Source organism: Vespa velutina, chromosome 7 (assembly GCF_912470025.1).
Source record: "Vespa velutina chromosome 7, iVesVel2.1, whole genome shotgun sequence".
In the NCBI taxonomy this organism is placed as follows: domain Eukaryota; kingdom Metazoa; phylum Arthropoda; class Insecta; order Hymenoptera; family Vespidae; genus Vespa; species Vespa velutina.
The window spans coordinates 1,679,432-1,698,707 of NC_062194.1; the positions used below are offsets into that span (position 1 = coordinate 1,679,432).

Sequence of the window (19,276 nt, forward strand, 5' to 3'; positions counted from 1 at the left end):
CGATAAAAAATCTTTGAGATGATTGGACGTTTTCTAACCTTAACAATACAGTATTATCCAATCACGTGCAATTACAAATTGTCGCGTCATGGCGATAACCCTTGAATGATTAGTATACAGTGGGAGTGGCAAATTGAAATGGAATAAAAATATTATTAAATAGTATTAGAGCCAACGTAAAATGTTTTTCAATTTTTCTATTATTAATCATAACAAACGAAGCAATTATATTTCTTATTTTCAAATAGATATACTTGTACGTAACATAAATTTTATTATACATTAAAAAAAAAAAAAAAAAAAAAAAAAAGAAAATAGATTACAAAAAATCGATCTAATTGCTCTATAATCCCAACAATATCAATCTTTTTATTTAAAGTTGTTTTCATTCATAAAAAATAGATAAAAGATAATGATAGAAAATTGTCTTCATAACTCATACATACACACACACACACACACATATATATATCATACACTTTATATAAAATTAGTTTTAATAATAGCAATTAATTCATAAATATTGAAAAACTTAACAATATCAAATTATTCTTAAATTATTATCATAATAATTGGAATATGAGATAGATAATATTTGATCCGTTTTTTCTTCGTAATTTTTTGATCAACTCACATTATTCCGAATTGATTCATGAAACTTTTGAAAAGTCTCGGCGTTATCAAACAATTTTTATAAACTCTTGTACAATCACGATTATCATCACGACCTATCGAAATCGCATCTTGTATGAGTGTCCCATTTGTCGCATCTTTGAACCATCTATGACTACAATGATAAGATAATAAGAATAATATGTAACTAATACCAATACCATTTACTAAACAACATTTAAAAGAATGATTTTAATCAAAATGATACCTGGATAAACCATCGATAATTTTTTCTGTACTTGTAGGATTATCTGCACGACTGGCGGCCGATACGATCGAACAAACAATATGTTGCATACAAGGAGCTATATAATTATTCGAAAAAATTATTTCATTAATTGTATTACCCATTGTTGACCATTCCATTCCCTCGTCCGTTCCTAAAAATATAAAAACGTTATTATAATAAAATTATTTTTAATCATTGTTATATATGATAAAAAAAAAAAGATGTATGATCAACCAACGATAATGCGATTGCGATGACGACGTAATTGGTTTTGAAAATAGTGGTGCAACTAAAGAAGAAATTCCTGTCACTAATCCAGCGATTGTTAATGCTTTTGTATTAACATTGAGAAGCGTTGGCGAATGTTCGTTCTCTTCATTTTTATATAATAATGGAATAGAAATAAAAGGTATCGATACGTCCCAACTGATCTAAGAAAATTTCAATCGTCAAAAATAAAATTCGAACATTTAATATTTTTTTTTTATTTTATTTTATTTTATTTTTTTTTTTTTTTTTTTTTTTTTTTATATATAACATGAAATAATCGACTTTTTTTTTCTAGCCAACTTACATCGATATTTCCTTCTTCGGAATCGAACGAAATAAATCGTGGTTTCGAATGACCATAAAATGGATTTTTCATTTTGGAAGTTTTTCCTTTATCGAATCCAGTAGATATATAATCGGCTGTTGTTAATTGTATAATAAGAAACACAAGTAAGAAGATCACGTTCATTTTTGAAAAACTTTCGTATATCGTATGTTCCTAATAAAAATACATAGATTAATTAAAGAAAAACATTTTGATTATATTGTTAAATAAATTTCCATGAGATAATGATAATAGAATATTTTCACTTTCAAAGAATTATTATTAGAATAGATACGGATAAACTATCTATAATCACATACAATAATCACATTCACTTCACGTTTATAAACATATTTAAAAAAAAATGTATTACAACGAAGGAAAGGAAAAAAAACAAAACAAAAAAAAAAAAAAAAAAAAGAGAAAAAACAAGGAAATAACGAAGAAAAGATAAATTAATTGTAAATCGTTGACATTTTTAACGAATATTATAATAATAAATGTGTATTCTTAGCTTACTTTTATCAAACACGATGGCATTGATGGACAGTTTTCTACAAAGTCGAGTTCTAGCTAGCTAGCAGACTATGTATAATGCCTAGCCCACCCCTTCGACGAACAGGAAATTCCTTTTCTCGAATAGAATTAACGAGCCTAAAGGAAGAACGATAGACTAAATTGTACCAGGGAAATGGACATTAGCAATTATTATATCTTATTATTTATCACTTAAAATTATACGTTACTTATAAAAAGAAAAAAAAAATTTATATGTGGATAAATACATTTCTCTCCGCTAATTATCATTTTTATTTTAAATAGAGTAAACCTATGTACTTATATTGAAATTATTAACAATTGCTATACTATTGTTTTCACTTGGATAGAAAGAAAAATAAAAAGGTCTCCTTACGTGAAAGAGACGAATTGTCCAATTACGCACGTACACTGCACATGTCGTGCCTTTCGCGTAACTTTCGCAAATTTTCCTAAGCAACGTCCAGAACGAATTCCATTCTGCAAAGACAAATGTACATACATAGAATCTATGAAATGTTTACGCTCATTTCTTTTCACTGTCGTTATTATTGCTCCAAAGTATGTACATCCACTTTCTCGCTTTAGAATTGTTTACCTTGAAACGATATCTAAAATCAAGACCTATCAACGATAATAAAATTATAGACATTTTCCTGTTACCTTGTGTATATCATATTTATTCAAATATTTATACAATCGAATAATCGAATGTAATTATTATATTAATATCTTAAAAAAGAAACAAAAAAAAAAAAAAAGAGAGAAGAAAAAAAACTATAAATAAGACACGATTTAAAATACATAGATTATATACATGGTATATTTTTAGAATAAGACTGAAACTGAAAAATCAGTTTGACACGTTAATAGTCGAACAATTAATGTTGCAAAAGACAAATTATTTCAGCTTCGAAATAATTGTGAGCACTCACAATTTCGGTAAGAGTGACCTGCAATAATAACAATGCTAGAGGAGAGTGCTTTCGGTGACAAAAGATATATACCTATAGAATGTATTCTTACTTACTAAAAGAATGACGCGAGAAGGTAGTAGAACGTCACGCATCGTGATAATATCACATGGAAATCTAACAATGAAAGCGAAACCGTACTGCAATTATGTCGACGATTTGTCATATCCACAAAGGGGTGGTACAGAACTATATATGTCAGAAACAGAGTCTTATTTTCACAGTTTCTAGTGAAAGCATTACCGTATGGACATCTGCTAAGAGACGAATTATTTTTTTAATTTAATTTGTGAATGAATTATTTCAGATCATTAACCCTCAAGGTAAACTTCAAATAAAAATCAATTTATTAATAAGATAATATTATAATAATTAAATGTACTCGCGTACGTAATTTTATGTTTATTATTATAATTTGTAATTAAAATTGAAATAAAATAAAAATCTAAGAAAAAGAAACTTATACTCACGTGTTTCTTTTAATTATTATCTTTTTTCTTTTTTTTTTTTTTTTTTTTTTCTTACAGATGTCACAAGATAATTTAAATAATATCATAGTGGCCTTCATATTTTTGGCGGTCCATGCGAATTGTATTCCCAAATATGACGACCGAGGGTAAGAGATAATAAGAAAATATTAATTATTATAATATTACAATTCACGAAATAATTCCTTAATTGTTTATTTAATTCATATAGTTTTATACCAAGTTCGATAGCTTACATGGAAAAAATTGGTAAGGCACAGGATCAAGTGGCAATGCCATCCCAAGCCGAAATTCGGACTGATACATCAATGAAACACGAGGAAACTACGATCAATGATATCTCGGATCGTAATCAAGAAGCACGCTTTGGTTTCACTAATATTGGGAGTTCTGGTTCTGTAAGTATAAAATTTGTATAGACTATTTGGTTCTTTTTTAACGATCTTAAACTCCAAATAAACATCATGTCAATCCCTTATAGATATTTAGATTAAAATATCTATCGAACTATTTATACTCATAGGGTTACGCTATATCACCTTATGCTCCAGCAAAAATAGATTTGGGTGGACTTCTCTTAGGTGCTATTATAGGAGTCGGTTCCATTCTCATCATTCCAAAATTATTATACGTTCTATCGGGTACCTACGGAAATTATGCGAGAAGTAAGTATTATTAAAATTCAAATGTAACATTTATACCTATGATATAAATGTAAAAATATATAAACATCCGTCGAAACAAGTCTATATTAGAAATTAGAATGTATTTTTTATCGATTAAAAAAAAAAAAAAAAATAGAAGGAAAAAAAAGAATTCTTTACAGGCGAAGAAAATGGTTTCGCACAATCGATGACAAAATTGGACGACGCATTGGCTCGTCACGGTATAGATACAACATCTTGTATGCAACGAGCTGTTTGTACTTATTCTCAACAAGCTGCTGCAGCTGTAAAAGTAGCCGACGAGGAGAACGAGGATGAAAAGATATCTTCTTTCGATAGAATGATAGATGCGATAACTACCAATCAAGTTTTTCGAACAGCCATGCAAGGGACGGCGATACAAGAGGCAGTAGAAGCAGGTCATTCTGGTAAAAATTGTTCATATTCTTATCCCCATTGTGGTTTCTCTTTGGAAACAATGCTATCGCTCTTATCAAACATTATAACGGCTATATCGACGGCGAATGCACGAGCTGCGTCATCTACAACATCTCCGTTGCTATAATTATCTTATCATTAGTTAAATAAATATAATATCTTTATTTCTTAAGCTTATTTGTATTTGCAACGTCGAAGAGGAAGAAGAAGAAAAAAGAAAGAAAAAAAGAAAAAAGAAAAAAAAAGAAAAAAAAAGGAAAAAAAGAAAAAGAAAAGAAGAAACAACATATTTATTTTCGTTTTCTCAACTCTATCGATTGATCTCAATCCAAGTTTTTATTTTCCTTTTATCATGTGTATATATATATATATATTTATATACATATATACATATGGAGAAATTGTATACATATAGTAAAGACGAAATATTTTCCTGCCATGATATCGTATAAAGAACTATAACTCTTTTCGTGCATTGATTTGTGCACTATAAATACTCCCTTTTTCTTTGGACATGAAAAAACTCAATATCATTCGGACAAGAAAAATAGAGTCGACTAGAGAATTTATGAATTTGAGAAATACATATTAAAAATACATATTATACATGATCCGTGATATATATGTGTATATATATATATATATATATATATATATATATATATATATATACATATATATTTTTTTCTTTGTAAATTCTTAGCTATCTATACCATATTCATGATATTGACTTATGAATGTACATATAGAATGCATTATGTACGTGTACATTTGACAAAAAGTATATGCGCGTCTATACATATATAATGTTATTATAATAAATAATATGTGTACGTGCGAGGTTTTGATTCCTACATGATGCAAATTAAATCTCTATTTCACACACACACACACACACACACATATATATATATATATATATATATATATATTTATATATATATATGATACATAGGATTGTATAAATTGTTATAAATATCTCAATAGAAAATGAAAACTTCCAATATACAATTACAATTTGAACGAACCTTAAAGATTTTCATTTAAAATTCTAAATTACAATAATTCTATCTATCAACAAAAGAAACAATTTATATTCAATCTTTTTAAGAATGTCGTCGTAATAATATGACATAATAAAATACTTAATAATATATAATAATATTGTTATTTTTTGTTCTTTTCTTTTTCTTTTTGTTTTGTTGTTTTGTTTTTTGTTTTTGTTTTTTTTTTTTTTTTTTTTTTTTATTACATATATTCTTTCTCATCGTTCTAATTGAAACTGATAAGATTTTAATTTTTTTTAATTTTTTTTTTTTTTGTTCGCATCGAAATGCTAATATGCTAAATAATACTGTTAAGAAAATTACTCTTTTTTATATTATATATTATTGCATTTGTTACATATCTTTTGAATTTCTTCTAGATAAATTTATACGTTGTATATTTATAAACTATTTTTTTATATATTCTTCTTACCTGGAAAAATTTAGCATAATAGTAATTTTATAAGAATAATACTTTTTTCCTGCATATTAATTAAGTTAATATACAATCGTCTATATAAAAAAAACAAAAAAAAAAAAAAAAAGTTATTTCATACGATAATATGTACGAGTATGTCTGTAAATATCATTTATGCTCCCTGAATTCGCTATAATTCTACTACGCAACATATTTACTTCATGTAATGTCTTTTTGGTAATAAAAGCATAACCGCAACAGCCACACAAATATGCCATAAACTATGGACAATGTGATAATTACTACGTGTTTGTAAAAAGGCGTAACAAACAAGACCCAAAGAGACTATCAGAAGGCCCGCCGGAAAGAAGATGGTTCTGTTAATGAAAAAGAGAGAGAGAAAAAAAAGAAAAGTAAAATCATTTTTATACTTAGAAAATTAATAATAATTGTAAATAATATTTTATATAAATTGAATAAAACGATGTTGTATTGTAGAAATTATTAAAAAGAATGATTTGTACAAACCTGTACACGCGCGAAGGATATCGGACAGTTTTTCTTCTTTTACACCTAAGTCCCCAAGAAACTCCAATCAAAGAGGATCCAGTAATGGCAGGTAAAAGGAATACCCAGAGAGCCGTACGATCCATTTCTGAGCTCATAGCAAGAACAATAGCACCCATGATCTGGAAAAATGCTGTAAGCTTTGGTCCAAAGGAGGCCATGGCTACTAATGTAACCCAAATCGAAAGAAGAGCATTGAAGAAATCGCAAAATTGTAATACGCTCAGTCGCATTATACAAATACTGTAAACGTTTTCTCCGGCTTCGCAAGCATGATAAAATGTCGAAAAGAACATAACGGCGGTGTAAACGATTGCTTCTGTAAAATATTCTCGACGTATCGCCAGATATATCGAACCAATAAAAGCAAGATTGCTGATGGTTAACATTAACAAACGTACGAGTATGTCTTTATTACCGAGAACGTAAGTTCCGTCGGCACAATCAAAACCACGATATCCTTCTGTACAGTAACATGCTGAAAAAACGAAACCACCGCTCATATAGTGCATACATTTGCCATGTGAATTACAACGTCCTTCGATGCAAGGCGACGATGATATACTGCTCTCTATTTCAACAGAACACGGTTTCATACATTCGCATTCTTTACAGATGGTACCGTTCAAACAATTCTCAGCGCAATTACATTTTCCATCGACGCAAAATGATTTTAAACTGACGTACCACCTTCCAGGTTCGGGAAATGGTATATGAACCAAACCAGGACCTGTCTCGTTCACGTATATATCTGCCCCGGTTACGTTCCATGCCCGTATGCAACTTCCACCGGCTGTGATATTTGAGTAATATCCTGAATAAACATTAATTATTTATACATCCGTATATTGTTAATTATTTAATAGCAAACACAAAAGCGTAAGAATAAAAGAACTTTTAATGGATCATGCATTATGGCAAATATTATCGTTTCAATAATAATTATCCGATCCATATCAAATATCTTTCAAAGATTATAATTTACAAATATTAATATAATAACGAATCAGAAGAAAACAATTCACATTTGTTATGGATCTTAATTTGTCAAAGATTAAGGTATATAATGTGATATAATCGATCTTGTTTCAAAGAGACAAAAAAAAAAGAAAGAAAGAAAAGAAAAAAAAAAATAAATAAAATGAAATACAATCAATTATGCAAAAGCTTACATAAATAGGACTGACCTAAGGTAATGCAAGCTACGATGAAAATATTCTTTTGATCCTTTTTATCCACGTTGAGCATTTTTATACCCACTGTCACTGTACCACCAACATCGTAGACACGGGCAATCTCGAAGTCAAGGACGGTAATACCATCGCTTGTGAGATTGAAAGGCATAGATTTCGTATCGTTTTCACTACGATGTTCATAATCGAATACAAAGAACTCCGGCAATGATTTTCGTATCAAACTTATGCTTTTAACTTGATTGAAATCAATGAATGATGAAGTATTGTTTTCAAAACGTAAAGATATTTTCGACATATTTCCGGATATTAAACGTAGCGTAATATAATGTAATGATTTTGAATAAGGTTTGAAGGACAATAAGACATCAGTGTCATTAACGATCGTCCCTATAAGATGTTCCTGTGCAACAACATGAATTGCAAATTTACAATTGTTTTCATATGATTGATTCAATGCAAGTACCACGTTTAATAAATCATCTGACATAAAAATGTGGCCAACAAAAGTATTTTTACTTTTGTTTAATTCGATTTCATATTCGTTATTAAAATCTATTAAGGATACCATAGATGGCATCTCTATTAACAACTCAGCATCGAGTACGGTATCACATGATGCACCGAGACCTAAATAAATGTAATTTAATAATCATTGATAATTAAATTGAATATATAAGTGTCTATGTATGTGTGTATGAGAAAGGTAATAATAATAATGTTCACCTTGTTGCTTGATCTTGTCGCTATTAGGATCGGTCCAAGATCGAAAAGCTATTACATACCAGTCACCTGGTATTGGAGAATCGATATTGATCATATGTTCGTCACCATTGCTTTGCATATTTAAAGCATAGTATTTGCGTCTTCGTTTTATAAGTTTTGCCTCGATAATCGATCCATCTGGACGAATTAATGGTAAACTACCGGATTTCAAGTACAATGAAACATATCTCGGAGAACATTTACCTATTCCACCGGTTTTTTCTTCTTTTATTGTAAATCTAATAAAAAAACAATAAGACATAATAGGTATATATATATATATATATATATATATATATGTGTGTGTGTATATATAAATGTACATATATACTTTATATTAAATAATATTTATTTTTAGACAATGCATTTTAATGATTTATAAATATTCAATTTAATTATATAAAGATATTATATATAATAGAGTTTTATAAAAATAAGCAAGAAATTTGAATATAATTCATCTTCAAAAAGAAATAAAAAAAAAAAAGAAAAAAAAATATATATATATATAAATTAATAGGGAATGAAATCTTACTTGAATCCCGCGGTAATTGTATACTCTGGTACATCGAAATGAATAATCGAAATATGCCGATAAGCATAGTAATCGTCCAATATGTTGGACGGTCGTAAAGCTATTCTCTTTAATTTGATACATGATCCTTCTTGTATCGTAAAACTCCATATTAATAGAACGATTAAATACAATGGCATATTTTAACTCTTCACATACATCACTTAACAATAAGGTTGATCATAATACGATAAGAAATCCACATCGATCATCAAAGAGATTTTCCTTTTTTCTTTTGAAGTTTTGATATCAAGTCTCTGAAAAAAAAGAATAGGGAAAACAAAAAAAGAAAAGAAAAAAAGATAAATTCATCTTCTTCTAAACAATTTAACTTGTGCCATGAAAAGGAAGAATGGAAAAAGAAGATAATATTAATTAAATCGATAAGAAAATACAAATGTAACTATGAATTTTAAAGTATTTTATGTACAAACATAACATATCAAAGGTAATCATCAATCGATACATGTGAATTCACATTAAGTAATATTAAAATTTTACATTGAGAATTCGTGAGTAGATAAAGCCTTATCTTCTTGTATATCATATCTTCTATATCAACGCGATAGAACTTATGTTCTCTTGTAACGATAAGTGTGAGTATATAAAAAGTGATATTACTGCGAAAAATTTTGAGAGAAAGGAAAAAATTTTTTTTTTACTTCTTTTGACGCCACTTTTACTATCGTTTATATTACATAAGTAAATTGATTTCTAATAACGAGTCAAAAAAAAAAAAACAAGAAAAAAAGATATACTCCCATTTAATTATTTAAATAATATAATCTCAACAAAATCGGATTGTGAAAAGAAGAAAAAAAAAGAAAGAACAAAAAAAAAAAAAAGAAGAAAATGAATGAAACTCTTACAATAAAATAATATAATTCCTTACGTACGTTCGGTGTATGTTCTCTACCTTGTAACTCTATGACTTGACACTGAATGAGATGAATATGTAGTTCAGTTTGATACGAAGAACGCGTCGCGAAAGAATTCTTAATCATAATATATGTAGTTTAACTTGAAAATTACATACATCCAATGTGCCCGCACTTATACACACTTACACATGCACGCACGCACACACACACACACACACATATATAAACTATAAAACCGTTCTTCTCTTAGTATTTTACGCCTACGAAGTTAAATAAAATAGCAAGAAGGATGATTATAGAACGGATATGCTTAATTTTCTGAATTTCTTCGTGCAAGAATATCAATGAGAGAGAGGAAGAGAAGAAAAGAAAAGAAAAAAAAAAGATATAAAAAAAATATATGCTTCAACTAAATAAACAGAAAAGAGTTGTGCAATGCCGACCAAAGTTTACAGTATCGATCAAAGCAAGTTCTTGCTTTTTCTATCAAATATTAACCCTTGTCTTTTTTTTCTTTTTTTTAATTGCGCAAAAAAAATATCATAATTCTATGAAAAAAAAAAAAAAAAAAATATATATATATATCGGAAGCACATTATTTACTCTATTGTTATCAAAGTTTTGAGATATCAAACATATGTATCGACAGTACTGCGTACTTATTGTTAGAGTAATCGGTATTGCATGATTTCCTCCGTCTACCTCCCTCTCCATGCTAGTAATAATGTATTCTAATTGATTTCTGACTTAACATGTTTGAAGATACTCGCTTATTGAAAGATAAATAGTTAACTAAAGTGAACCACAGAGTATATATATATATATATATATATATATATATATATATATATATATATATTTTCTGTTTTCAAAACGTTTCAATTTCATACGATTGTTTTTATGCATACAAGCATATACATAGACATATTATATAGAGAAATTTTTAATTATCAAATTTTTTCATACATATTTGCACGAATGAAATATATCAATGATACTATGTATTATTGATTACATTTATAACGAGTATAAATATTTTTTAAATTTGATTTAATTGTTTTCGAAAGCATACACATACATGAGTGGATATAATGTGTGTGTTATACGTGTGCGCGGACGGGCGCGCGCGCGCGTGCGAGCGCGTATAGAAATGTTATCAGACTTTTTAATGTTTGAACAGATGAGATATCAACGATACAATAATATTTATGATGAACATAAAATTTTTGTTACCATTTATCTAATATTCTTCAAATGAGTTTAGTCATTTTAAAGTCGCTGATCCTTGACTCTCTGTATATATTCGATCGTTTTAATAAACGAATGAAAATCTTTCGAAATTATGACTATAGTAATCTATAAGAAACAATTTTTAATATACTTTACATGCGTTCGTAATTGAATTTAAGACAAAAAAAAAAAAAAAAAAAAAAAAAAAAAAAAAAAAATGAAAAGAAAAAGCTAAAAAAAAATGAGCAACGAGAGGTACATAAAAAGAATATCATTTTTAACTGATAAATGTGTTGTCTTTTAAGAGATAAGTTAATTAATCGTGAAATAAAATGAAAGTGAAAAGAATTAATTAAAATCGATAATAAGAAAATACCTTTTTTTTTTTTTTTAATGAAATCCACGATCACTGCCAATTAACATTCGTGTAATTGTCAACAATTGTTCGAATTCCCCGAATTTACTTCGACATAAATCAGCCACTAGCAACAAGTGTTCCACAACCATCGTATAAAAAAAAAAAAAAAGAAATAAAGCATCTCGATGTCTGATTGGTCGATTTTCGTTGACCAATCAAACGTCGTTTGAGTCTTTTCTAACCTCTTTGCATTTGCCCGGTGCATTTAAAGCAAAATTATTATATGTCAGGTCAATGTTTTTGAGATAGTTAGTTTAACGGCAAGAGAGAAAACAAATTTTCACGGACGAATACTTTGACAGGAAATGGCTTGCTTTTCTCAGCTTTCAAAATTTGGGTCATCCAATAGAAAGAAAGAAAAAAAAAACGAATAAAAGAAAGAGACAGAAAGAGAGAGAAAGAAAGATAGATAGATGAATGGAAAAAGAGAAAGAGAGAGAGAGAGAGAGAGAGAGAGGCAAAGAAAGAGACAGAGAGAAAGAAAAAGAGAAACATGACGTTCACATAATATTTATGTATGTGTTTACTTACTGTTCTCTTCTATTTTCGTGCGCGTGCACTTCGTCTATCTCGTACGTAGAAAACATACCATTGACAGAGATGTAGTATCCACGTAATATCCGTGTAGAGAGAAGACGTGAAATAGTATTACGTTGTTGAATGTAACTTTTCGTTCGTAATTGTGTGTCTCATTGATAGCGACACTTCGTAAAACGAGAACACGAAATAAATATATTGGAAAAAAAAAAAAAAAAGAAGAAACAAATGATGTTAACTATGCAGTTATCTTTCTCAAACGGATGTTTCTGCTGACCAGGAATTGTAAGATCTTTCTACGAAGGACATCGATAAGATCGATAAGTGTGATACCTACATCTACACCTACACCTACACCTACACCTACACTTACACTTATATTCACCATTATACGTAATACGTATTATTATATGCGTTCGTTATTTCTTCTATCGATCTTTCCACTTCCTCATTTTCCTCCTCCTTTTTTTTTGTCTTGTTTTGTTTCGTTTTCCTTCTTTTAATATTTGTTCTTTTCACGTCGTGATTTACGTCGCGGCTGATCGACTAAAGGGATAACGCTTCTTTAAGCGGCAGGGGTTATATTTATTGATCATTTTCAACCTCGCTTACTTTGCAACTGCCACTGTTTTTATACAGACTTCGAGCATGATCTTTTTACTCTTTCGAGAAACTTGCATTAAATTTATTCCATATCTAGAGCTTTTATTTGTTTCGAAATTTATAAATACAAATGGCAAAACATTTTAACCCCCATTTTAAAATTGTCTTTTTTCTTTGTTTTGTTTTGTTTTGTTTTTTAACTTTTAATTTATTTCATATGTTTATATATGATTATTATTAATTCAGACAATAAATGTTATTAATTTCAACGATAATATTATTTTATTTCTCTTAATCATAATAGATTTATATAAATTAATGATGATATAGCTAGATATCTGATCTATGCTGATACGAAAAATATATCAAATGTAATATTTTATACATTATATATACATACCAATATATATATATATATTTTTTGATTTGAAAATATATGTTTATCCATGAAAGAAATAAAAATCTTCCATATTCAAATGAATTATCAAAATTGATATTATAAAGTAAATGATGATATAATAAAAGAATAAAATATGTACATCTGGCCATATTTCAATTTGCATATTATAAATGTTATCAATAATATAATGTATGTTAGACAAATTAGCAAACTTTTTAAGCGAATATCATCTATTTAATAAATTGTATATTATCAATAAAATTGAAATTATATGGAAATATAATTAAGTTTAAAATTTACTCATATTAAAGATGTTTAATTTGAGCAATTATATTAAAAGAATAATCCAAGTATTGTTAGATATTATAATTCATAAATTCCATTATATTTTATAGTTCATAAATTTGTACAAAATAAAAATATTTATTTAGCAAATATATTGAAATAAATTAATCCTTTTAAAAATTTTAATTATATATATTTCTATAGTTAATATTTGAATAATATTCTTTTATACCTATTTTAATTAAATCGAAAATATATTTAAAATTAATTTTGGCTTCTCAAAACATTCAATAATTATTTTGATAATAACAACTATCATACTTACTTTTTAACTTTTTTTGAAAAATATTGTACATTGTATTTAATATTGTTAATAACTATACTGATTTTTGTGTAGAATCTTATGTTCCTTAAATGAATGTCGATTACAAAAATCTGTAATGAAATATAAACTGCTTTCTATAATTATACTATCTGGCAGTACATAATAATATAGAAAAATTCTGTCACATTTTACAGTTTTTATACATATTTTTCAATAGCATTTAAAAATGAAGTAAAAATGACCAATTAAACTGTCTTGTACAAGACTAACATAACAGGCTCCATTATCAATGAATATATCCGACTTGGATACTGTTGGACGCTGCAATTTTGCATTCATATTAGAGAGATTATAACAAATTTATTTTTAAATAATATTGATTAAGAATATATAAGATGATTAAATATATAAAATACAAACCCATATATAATAAAGTATATTTTCATAAAGTGTATCTTCATAAAGAATCCTGTTTACCAATTAAAGGTGCTGGTTGTTTGGATGATATATGAATATTTGAAAATGTTTCGTCATTGTTAATAGTTGGAGCTTTTTGTCCTTCTAGAAAACATATACGATAAACGTCTTCAAATGTTGAAGCAAAATGAACTTCAAGACCATCTGTTATATATTTTGGAAGATCATTGAAATCTTTCTTATTTTCTTCTGGTAATATTATGCACTTAACATCTACCCTTTTTGCCTGAAAATATAAATAACATATAACAAAAGATTATATTCTGTTGCATACACATAAACATTTTAATATATTAGATTATTTTATTTACCGCAATTGTCTTTTCTTTAATACCACCAACAGGTAAAACTTTTCCTATTAAACTAAGTTCTCCTGTCATAGCAACATCCTGTCTAATAGCTTGATTTTTAGCAAGAGAAATTAATGCTGTTGCTATAGTTACACCCGCGCTTGGTCCATCTTTTGGAGTAGCTCCTTCAGGAACATGTAAATGTATATGAGAATCATATAAAAATGTATTTGATGGATCTTCTTCTTTTAAAAAGTTCTTAGCTACTGTCAATGCTATATGTATTGATTCTTTCATAACTTCTCCTAAGTGACCAGTTGATTCACATGTACCCTCCATCTTGTTTACATTTGTAGGTTTTCGAGTAGCAGTTTCAATAAACAATGTAGAACCACCCATGGCAGTCCATGCAAGACCCATAACTACACCTGGAGGTGTAATTTCATACATTCTATCTTGTGTAAATACAGGCTTTCCTACAAAATCATGTAAATTGCTTGCAGTTATATCGATTTTGTCTATTTCTTTCTTAACGACTTTGAAAGCCACTTTACGGTGAATTTTTTCTATATGTTTCTGAAGATTTCTAACTCCTGATTCTCGACAATAATATTTAATCAAAGATGTAAGTGAATTGTCTTGCATAGTAATTTGCGAATCGTTAAGCCCGCAATCATTCATAGCCTGTGGTATTAAATATTGTTTAGCAATTGCAAGTTTTTCTTCTGCTACATAACCGGACATCTCGATCATTTCCATTCGATCTCTAAGAGGTTCTGGAATAGTATCGACTACATTTGCCGTGCATATAAACAAAACTTTTGATAGATCGACTGCAACGTCCAAATAATGATCTAAGAAGTTCGCATTTTGTTCTGGATCCAACATTTCTAAAAGGGCAGAAGCAGGATCTCCTTGATGTCCCCTATTTTAATCATATATGTAAAAAATTATTTGTTTAAAAAAATTTATAATAAAATATTTATATCATTGAAGTACACACTTTCCAATTTTATCTACTTCGTCTATCAGCACTAATGGATTTTCAGTTTGGGTCTTTTTCAAGCATTGAATAACTTTGCCAGGCATGGCTCCTACATATGTTCTTCTATGTCCTTTAATTTCTGCTACATCTGTCATTCCTCCAACGCTAAATCTGAAATATTCTCTATTAAGTGCACGAGCTATCGATTTAGCTATAGATGTTTTTCCTACTCCAGGAGGACCATGGAAACATAATATTTTTCCTTGAGTTGAACCTTTCAATTGGCTGACAGCAATAAATTCTGAAAAATAGAACAAGGCATATGCAAAATTTTATTACTATCAATTTTTTAGACAAAAATATCAAACGGTTATATACCAAGAATCCTTTTTTTTATATCCTCCATTCCATAATGATCTTCATCTAAAATTTCTACAGCCTGTTGTAAATTTAAATTTTCTGGACTAGTTATACCCCAAGGCATTGAAGTTAGCCAATCTAAATAATTTCTTGTAACACTGGATGTGGAGAAAAAAATAAAAAAATAAAAAAGAAAAAAAAAAAAAAAGGAATTGAATGTTATAATAAACATAACAAAATTATTAAAAAGTTATTCTCGAAAGTACTCACTTAAATTCACTACTATGACTTTCTAAAAAACTTAATTTATTTAATTCTTCATCTAATACATCCATAACAGGTTTGGGAACTGTTTTCTGCCTTATTTTCTCCCTATATTTTTCTTCTATCGCATCTTTGTCATCCTTTTCTAAACCTAGTTCTTTCTTAATGACTTTTAACTGTTCATGCAATATGTATTTTCTATGTTGTTGCTTTACTTTTTCCTCAACTTCCCTACCAATCTTTTGTTGTAATTTACTTAATTCATATTCCTTCTTTAACAGTGCAAGCGATAATCTCAATCTTTTAAGAATCTATGTTTATGAGGAAAAAAAAAGAAAAAAAGAAAAAAAGAAAAAAAGAAAAAAAAAGAAAAAAAAATAATAATAAAAAAAATTAATTATATATCGCAAAATATTTATATTATTCAATAAATATTAAAGGATATACATACATCCATTTCTTCTAGGACTTGCTGCAATTCTTGTGCATCTGCTCCAGTTAAAGCAGCACCTAAATCACTCAGGTAAACTGGATTGTCGACTACTCTTTGTCCTTGATGAAGCATTTGTTGAAGAGATTCTCGATACAATGGATTCATACTTATGATATCTCTAATAGTTTTAATTAATTCTTGTGTAAGTGCCTATGAATCATAAATTTTAACTTTTATACAATTGTATATGAATGGAGTTATAGATATTTTATAAATATTATTATGAATACCTTAATTTCTTCTGTTTGTCTAAATTTTTCATGCGTAACATTTACAACTTCTACCATTAAAATTGGCTGAGATTCCGATGTCGTTGATTCGGAAGAAGGCTCTGCTTGTTTTTCTTCAATTAATGGTTTATTCTGTGGAGTATCTTCTCCTGCATTTGAATTATCTAATTTTTCTGATCTTTCTGATTTTTCTGATCCTAACTTTTTACGTGATGTTGTTCTACGGCTCACTTTACCAGTGGTCATTGAATCGTCTACAGGGACGTTAATTGTTGTATTTAATAGTGGAAACGTCAGTTTCATCTCTGCATAAGATAGGCAGATTTATATTTGCAATGAAATAAAAAATGATTCTTCTTGCACAAATGTTAATTTTGGCGCAAAGAAAAAGAAAAAAAAAAATAATTAACTGAATTAATTTTACAATAATTTTTGAAGTATAAAAAAAATATACGTCATTTGGTGCATGATAATTATGCAACAGTTTGTTATAGCTATTTTTATGATAGTAACTATACATTTTAAAAAATTATTGAAAATATAGATACAACATTGCAAATAACAGTAAATAAAATATTATAAAATAAATAAATTATTTTGTCTTTCTTGCTTTTTTTGAACTTGGCTTTATGAATAAATACTATCATTTAAGTACATGTCTATTATATCCATGTTCTTACCATGCACCGGTTGTACAGCAGCAACATCTTCTAGAATTTGTCCAACGATTTTAATTCTTCGATGTGCCATTATTACAAGTCTTAAACGATTTCCTAAATCTTGTACTTCATGAATTTGTGCAAATGTGCCAACGGAATAAATATCATCAAGATTTTGTACTATCTCTGCTTCATTTCTATGTAAACATAATAACTATTAAATGATCATATATGTTATTGATGCATTTTATAAACTATTGTTGAAAGAATAATTACTCTTCGGTCTTTTTCAAAAATATTCCAACATAAGGCTGATTTAATTTAACCTTCCTACGTATTAAATCAATGAGAATAGGATTAGAAAGTTCTATAAGCTTGATAAATCTAGGAAAAACAGGATTTCTACTGATTGCAATAACTGGTACATGAGGCCATACTTCTGGTACAACCACCGTAGCAGGTAATGTAGCTGAATAGTCCTCTGATTGTTCTGCATCATTTTCACTAAAAAATTACGATATTTTAACGTGTCCTTTATGGTCTTTATTAATTTTAAAGATGTTAAGTTTATGAAAAAAAGATATACATACTTCGGAGGATCTCTGTCAGATTTCTTAGTTGAAAATAATTTAATAGATGCAACAGCTACGCACTGTCTACGATTTCGAATATTTCGAGTTAATATTCCAAGTCTTTGATTAGGAAATTCTGTTCGAGGAAATTGTGGTTTAATATAAACCGGTAATATATTATGAGTTTCTAGATGATGATTTCTGTAAAACGATCGACTGATCGTTCCATTATGACGAAACACTGGTAATAATTTACTCTTAATCGTTGTAACACACCGCATTCTTTTATTTTTCCTTCGTCACAATTTTAATATACCTTTTTCGTAGGCTTAATAGATAAAAGATACAGCATTGAAAGAGGTTATGAGTCTACGTGATGAAATCTAACATGAATTTACATGTAATAACTAACCTCAAATTTGTTTTAATAGACTGATTGATTGTATTAATAAACCTTGGTTATATAATTATATTTAATAGCTTATATTAATCAATTATATAGATAACATTCTGTTTTCTTTACTCATTTGTTTTATCGAGTGATCCGTTAATTAATATTTCTCTTGCGAAAAACCTGTGAGCTGAACATAATAAATCATTGTGCATGTACTTCTGCGCATCTTGCTTCTGCCTGACAAGGAAAGAGAGAGAGAGAGAGAGAGAGAGAGAGAGAGAGAGAGAGAGAGAGAGAGAGAGAGAAATTTGAATATCGTTTATAAAAAATTTAATTTTTTGGAAATATTGATAAGATTAATGTCGAATAATTATGATTAATATAAATACATTTATAAATTTTTTATGGACGCGTTGATTATTAAATTAATAAATTTTATATTATAATAAATTAATTTTAATAATTTAATAATCAAAATATTTCTATATTTTCATTTTTCAAAATTTACGCGCGTTTATTTTGATTAGTTCTGATTGGTTCTAATCAAAGTTTAGAAAAATTTTTCTTGGATAACTGCGACACGATCTTCATAAAATTAGAATACTGTTTTTTATTTAACAATAATTTTATAATAGATAGAAATTTATTTGACATTTTTAACGATTTCATTTCATTTCTAATTCATTTTCGACCATATCTTTTTTATGGAACT

At 28.0% G+C, this 19,276-nt stretch overlaps 4 protein-coding genes and 1 long non-coding RNA gene across 17 annotated transcripts; 2 read left to right on the forward strand and 3 right to left on the reverse strand.

Moving 5' to 3' along the window:
- Window positions 1-98: 98 nt before the first annotated feature.
- LOC124950569 lies at window positions 99-2,671 on the forward strand. Its single transcript, XR_007101399.1, has 3 exons — window positions 99-256; window positions 918-1,310; window positions 1,467-2,671. It is a non-coding gene; the product is annotated as an uncharacterized LOC124950569 (long non-coding RNA).
- On the reverse strand, window positions 500-3,504 carry LOC124950564. 5 transcript variants are annotated; one of them, XM_047497446.1, is made up of 8 exons: window positions 3,064-3,464; window positions 2,851-2,986; window positions 2,410-2,657; window positions 2,016-2,150; window positions 1,476-1,670; window positions 1,140-1,332; window positions 881-1,052; window positions 500-787 (listed from the first exon to the last, which is right to left on the reverse strand). In XM_047497446.1, the coding sequence occupies exons 4-8, from the start codon at window positions 2,034-2,036 to the stop codon at window positions 631-633; spliced, it is 738 nt and encodes a 245-aa protein (XP_047353402.1). In that variant the 5' UTR covers window positions 2,037-2,150; window positions 2,410-2,657; window positions 2,851-2,986; window positions 3,064-3,464; the 3' UTR covers window positions 500-630. The 5 variants fall into 5 exon arrangements, with proteins under 5 accessions (XP_047353402.1, XP_047353401.1, XP_047353405.1 ...); XM_047497445.1 differs by lacking the exons at window positions 2,851-2,986; window positions 3,064-3,464 and adding an exon at window positions 3,478-3,504; XM_047497449.1 differs by lacking the exons at window positions 2,851-2,986; window positions 3,064-3,464 and adding an exon at window positions 3,478-3,502 and having other exon boundaries at window positions 2,410-2,513.
- On the forward strand, window positions 2,809-5,209 carry LOC124950563. The gene is made up of 5 exons (XM_047497444.1): window positions 2,809-3,330; window positions 3,535-3,623; window positions 3,707-3,893; window positions 4,019-4,160; window positions 4,322-5,209. The coding sequence occupies exons 1-5, from the start codon at window positions 3,301-3,303 to the stop codon at window positions 4,723-4,725; spliced, it is 852 nt and encodes a 283-aa protein (XP_047353400.1). The 5' UTR covers window positions 2,809-3,300; the 3' UTR covers window positions 4,726-5,209.
- Window positions 3,732-12,967, reverse strand: LOC124950560 (transmembrane protein 8B-like). 6 transcript variants are annotated; one of them, XM_047497438.1, is made up of 9 exons: window positions 12,222-12,967; window positions 11,276-11,398; window positions 9,123-9,418; window positions 8,549-8,826; window positions 7,817-8,452; window positions 6,591-7,443; window positions 4,320-6,439; window positions 4,035-4,140; window positions 3,732-3,891 (listed from the first exon to the last, which is right to left on the reverse strand). In XM_047497438.1, the coding sequence occupies exons 3-7, from the start codon at window positions 9,299-9,301 to the stop codon at window positions 6,277-6,279; spliced, it is 2,109 nt and encodes a 702-aa protein (XP_047353394.1). In that variant the 5' UTR covers window positions 9,302-9,418; window positions 11,276-11,398; window positions 12,222-12,967; the 3' UTR covers window positions 3,732-3,891; window positions 4,035-4,140; window positions 4,320-6,276. The 6 variants fall into 6 exon arrangements, with proteins under 6 accessions (XP_047353394.1, XP_047353393.1, XP_047353395.1 ...); XM_047497437.1 differs by lacking the exon at window positions 12,222-12,967 and adding an exon at window positions 11,649-11,775; XM_047497439.1 differs by lacking the exon at window positions 11,276-11,398 and having other exon boundaries at window positions 4,521-6,439.
- Window positions 12,968-13,951: 984 nt separating this feature from the next.
- LOC124950506 (lon protease homolog, mitochondrial) lies at window positions 13,952-18,791 on the reverse strand. Of its 4 annotated transcripts, none has more exons than XM_047497284.1 (11): window positions 18,583-18,791; window positions 18,189-18,498; window positions 17,875-18,102; window positions 17,620-17,795; window positions 16,940-17,244; window positions 16,668-16,859; window positions 16,223-16,527; window positions 15,971-16,110; window positions 15,611-15,893; window positions 14,629-15,532; window positions 13,952-14,543 (listed from the first exon to the last, which is right to left on the reverse strand). In XM_047497284.1, the coding sequence occupies exons 2-11, from the start codon at window positions 18,449-18,451 to the stop codon at window positions 14,298-14,300; spliced, it is 3,042 nt and encodes a 1,013-aa protein (XP_047353240.1). In that variant the 5' UTR covers window positions 18,452-18,498; window positions 18,583-18,791; the 3' UTR covers window positions 13,952-14,297. The 4 variants fall into 4 exon arrangements, with proteins under 4 accessions (XP_047353240.1, XP_047353239.1, XP_047353241.1 ...); XM_047497283.1 differs by having other exon boundaries at window positions 13,952-14,161; window positions 14,261-14,543; window positions 18,189-18,791; XM_047497285.1 differs by having other exon boundaries at window positions 16,940-17,193; window positions 18,189-18,791.
- Between the last annotated feature and the right edge of the window lie 485 nt (window positions 18,792-19,276).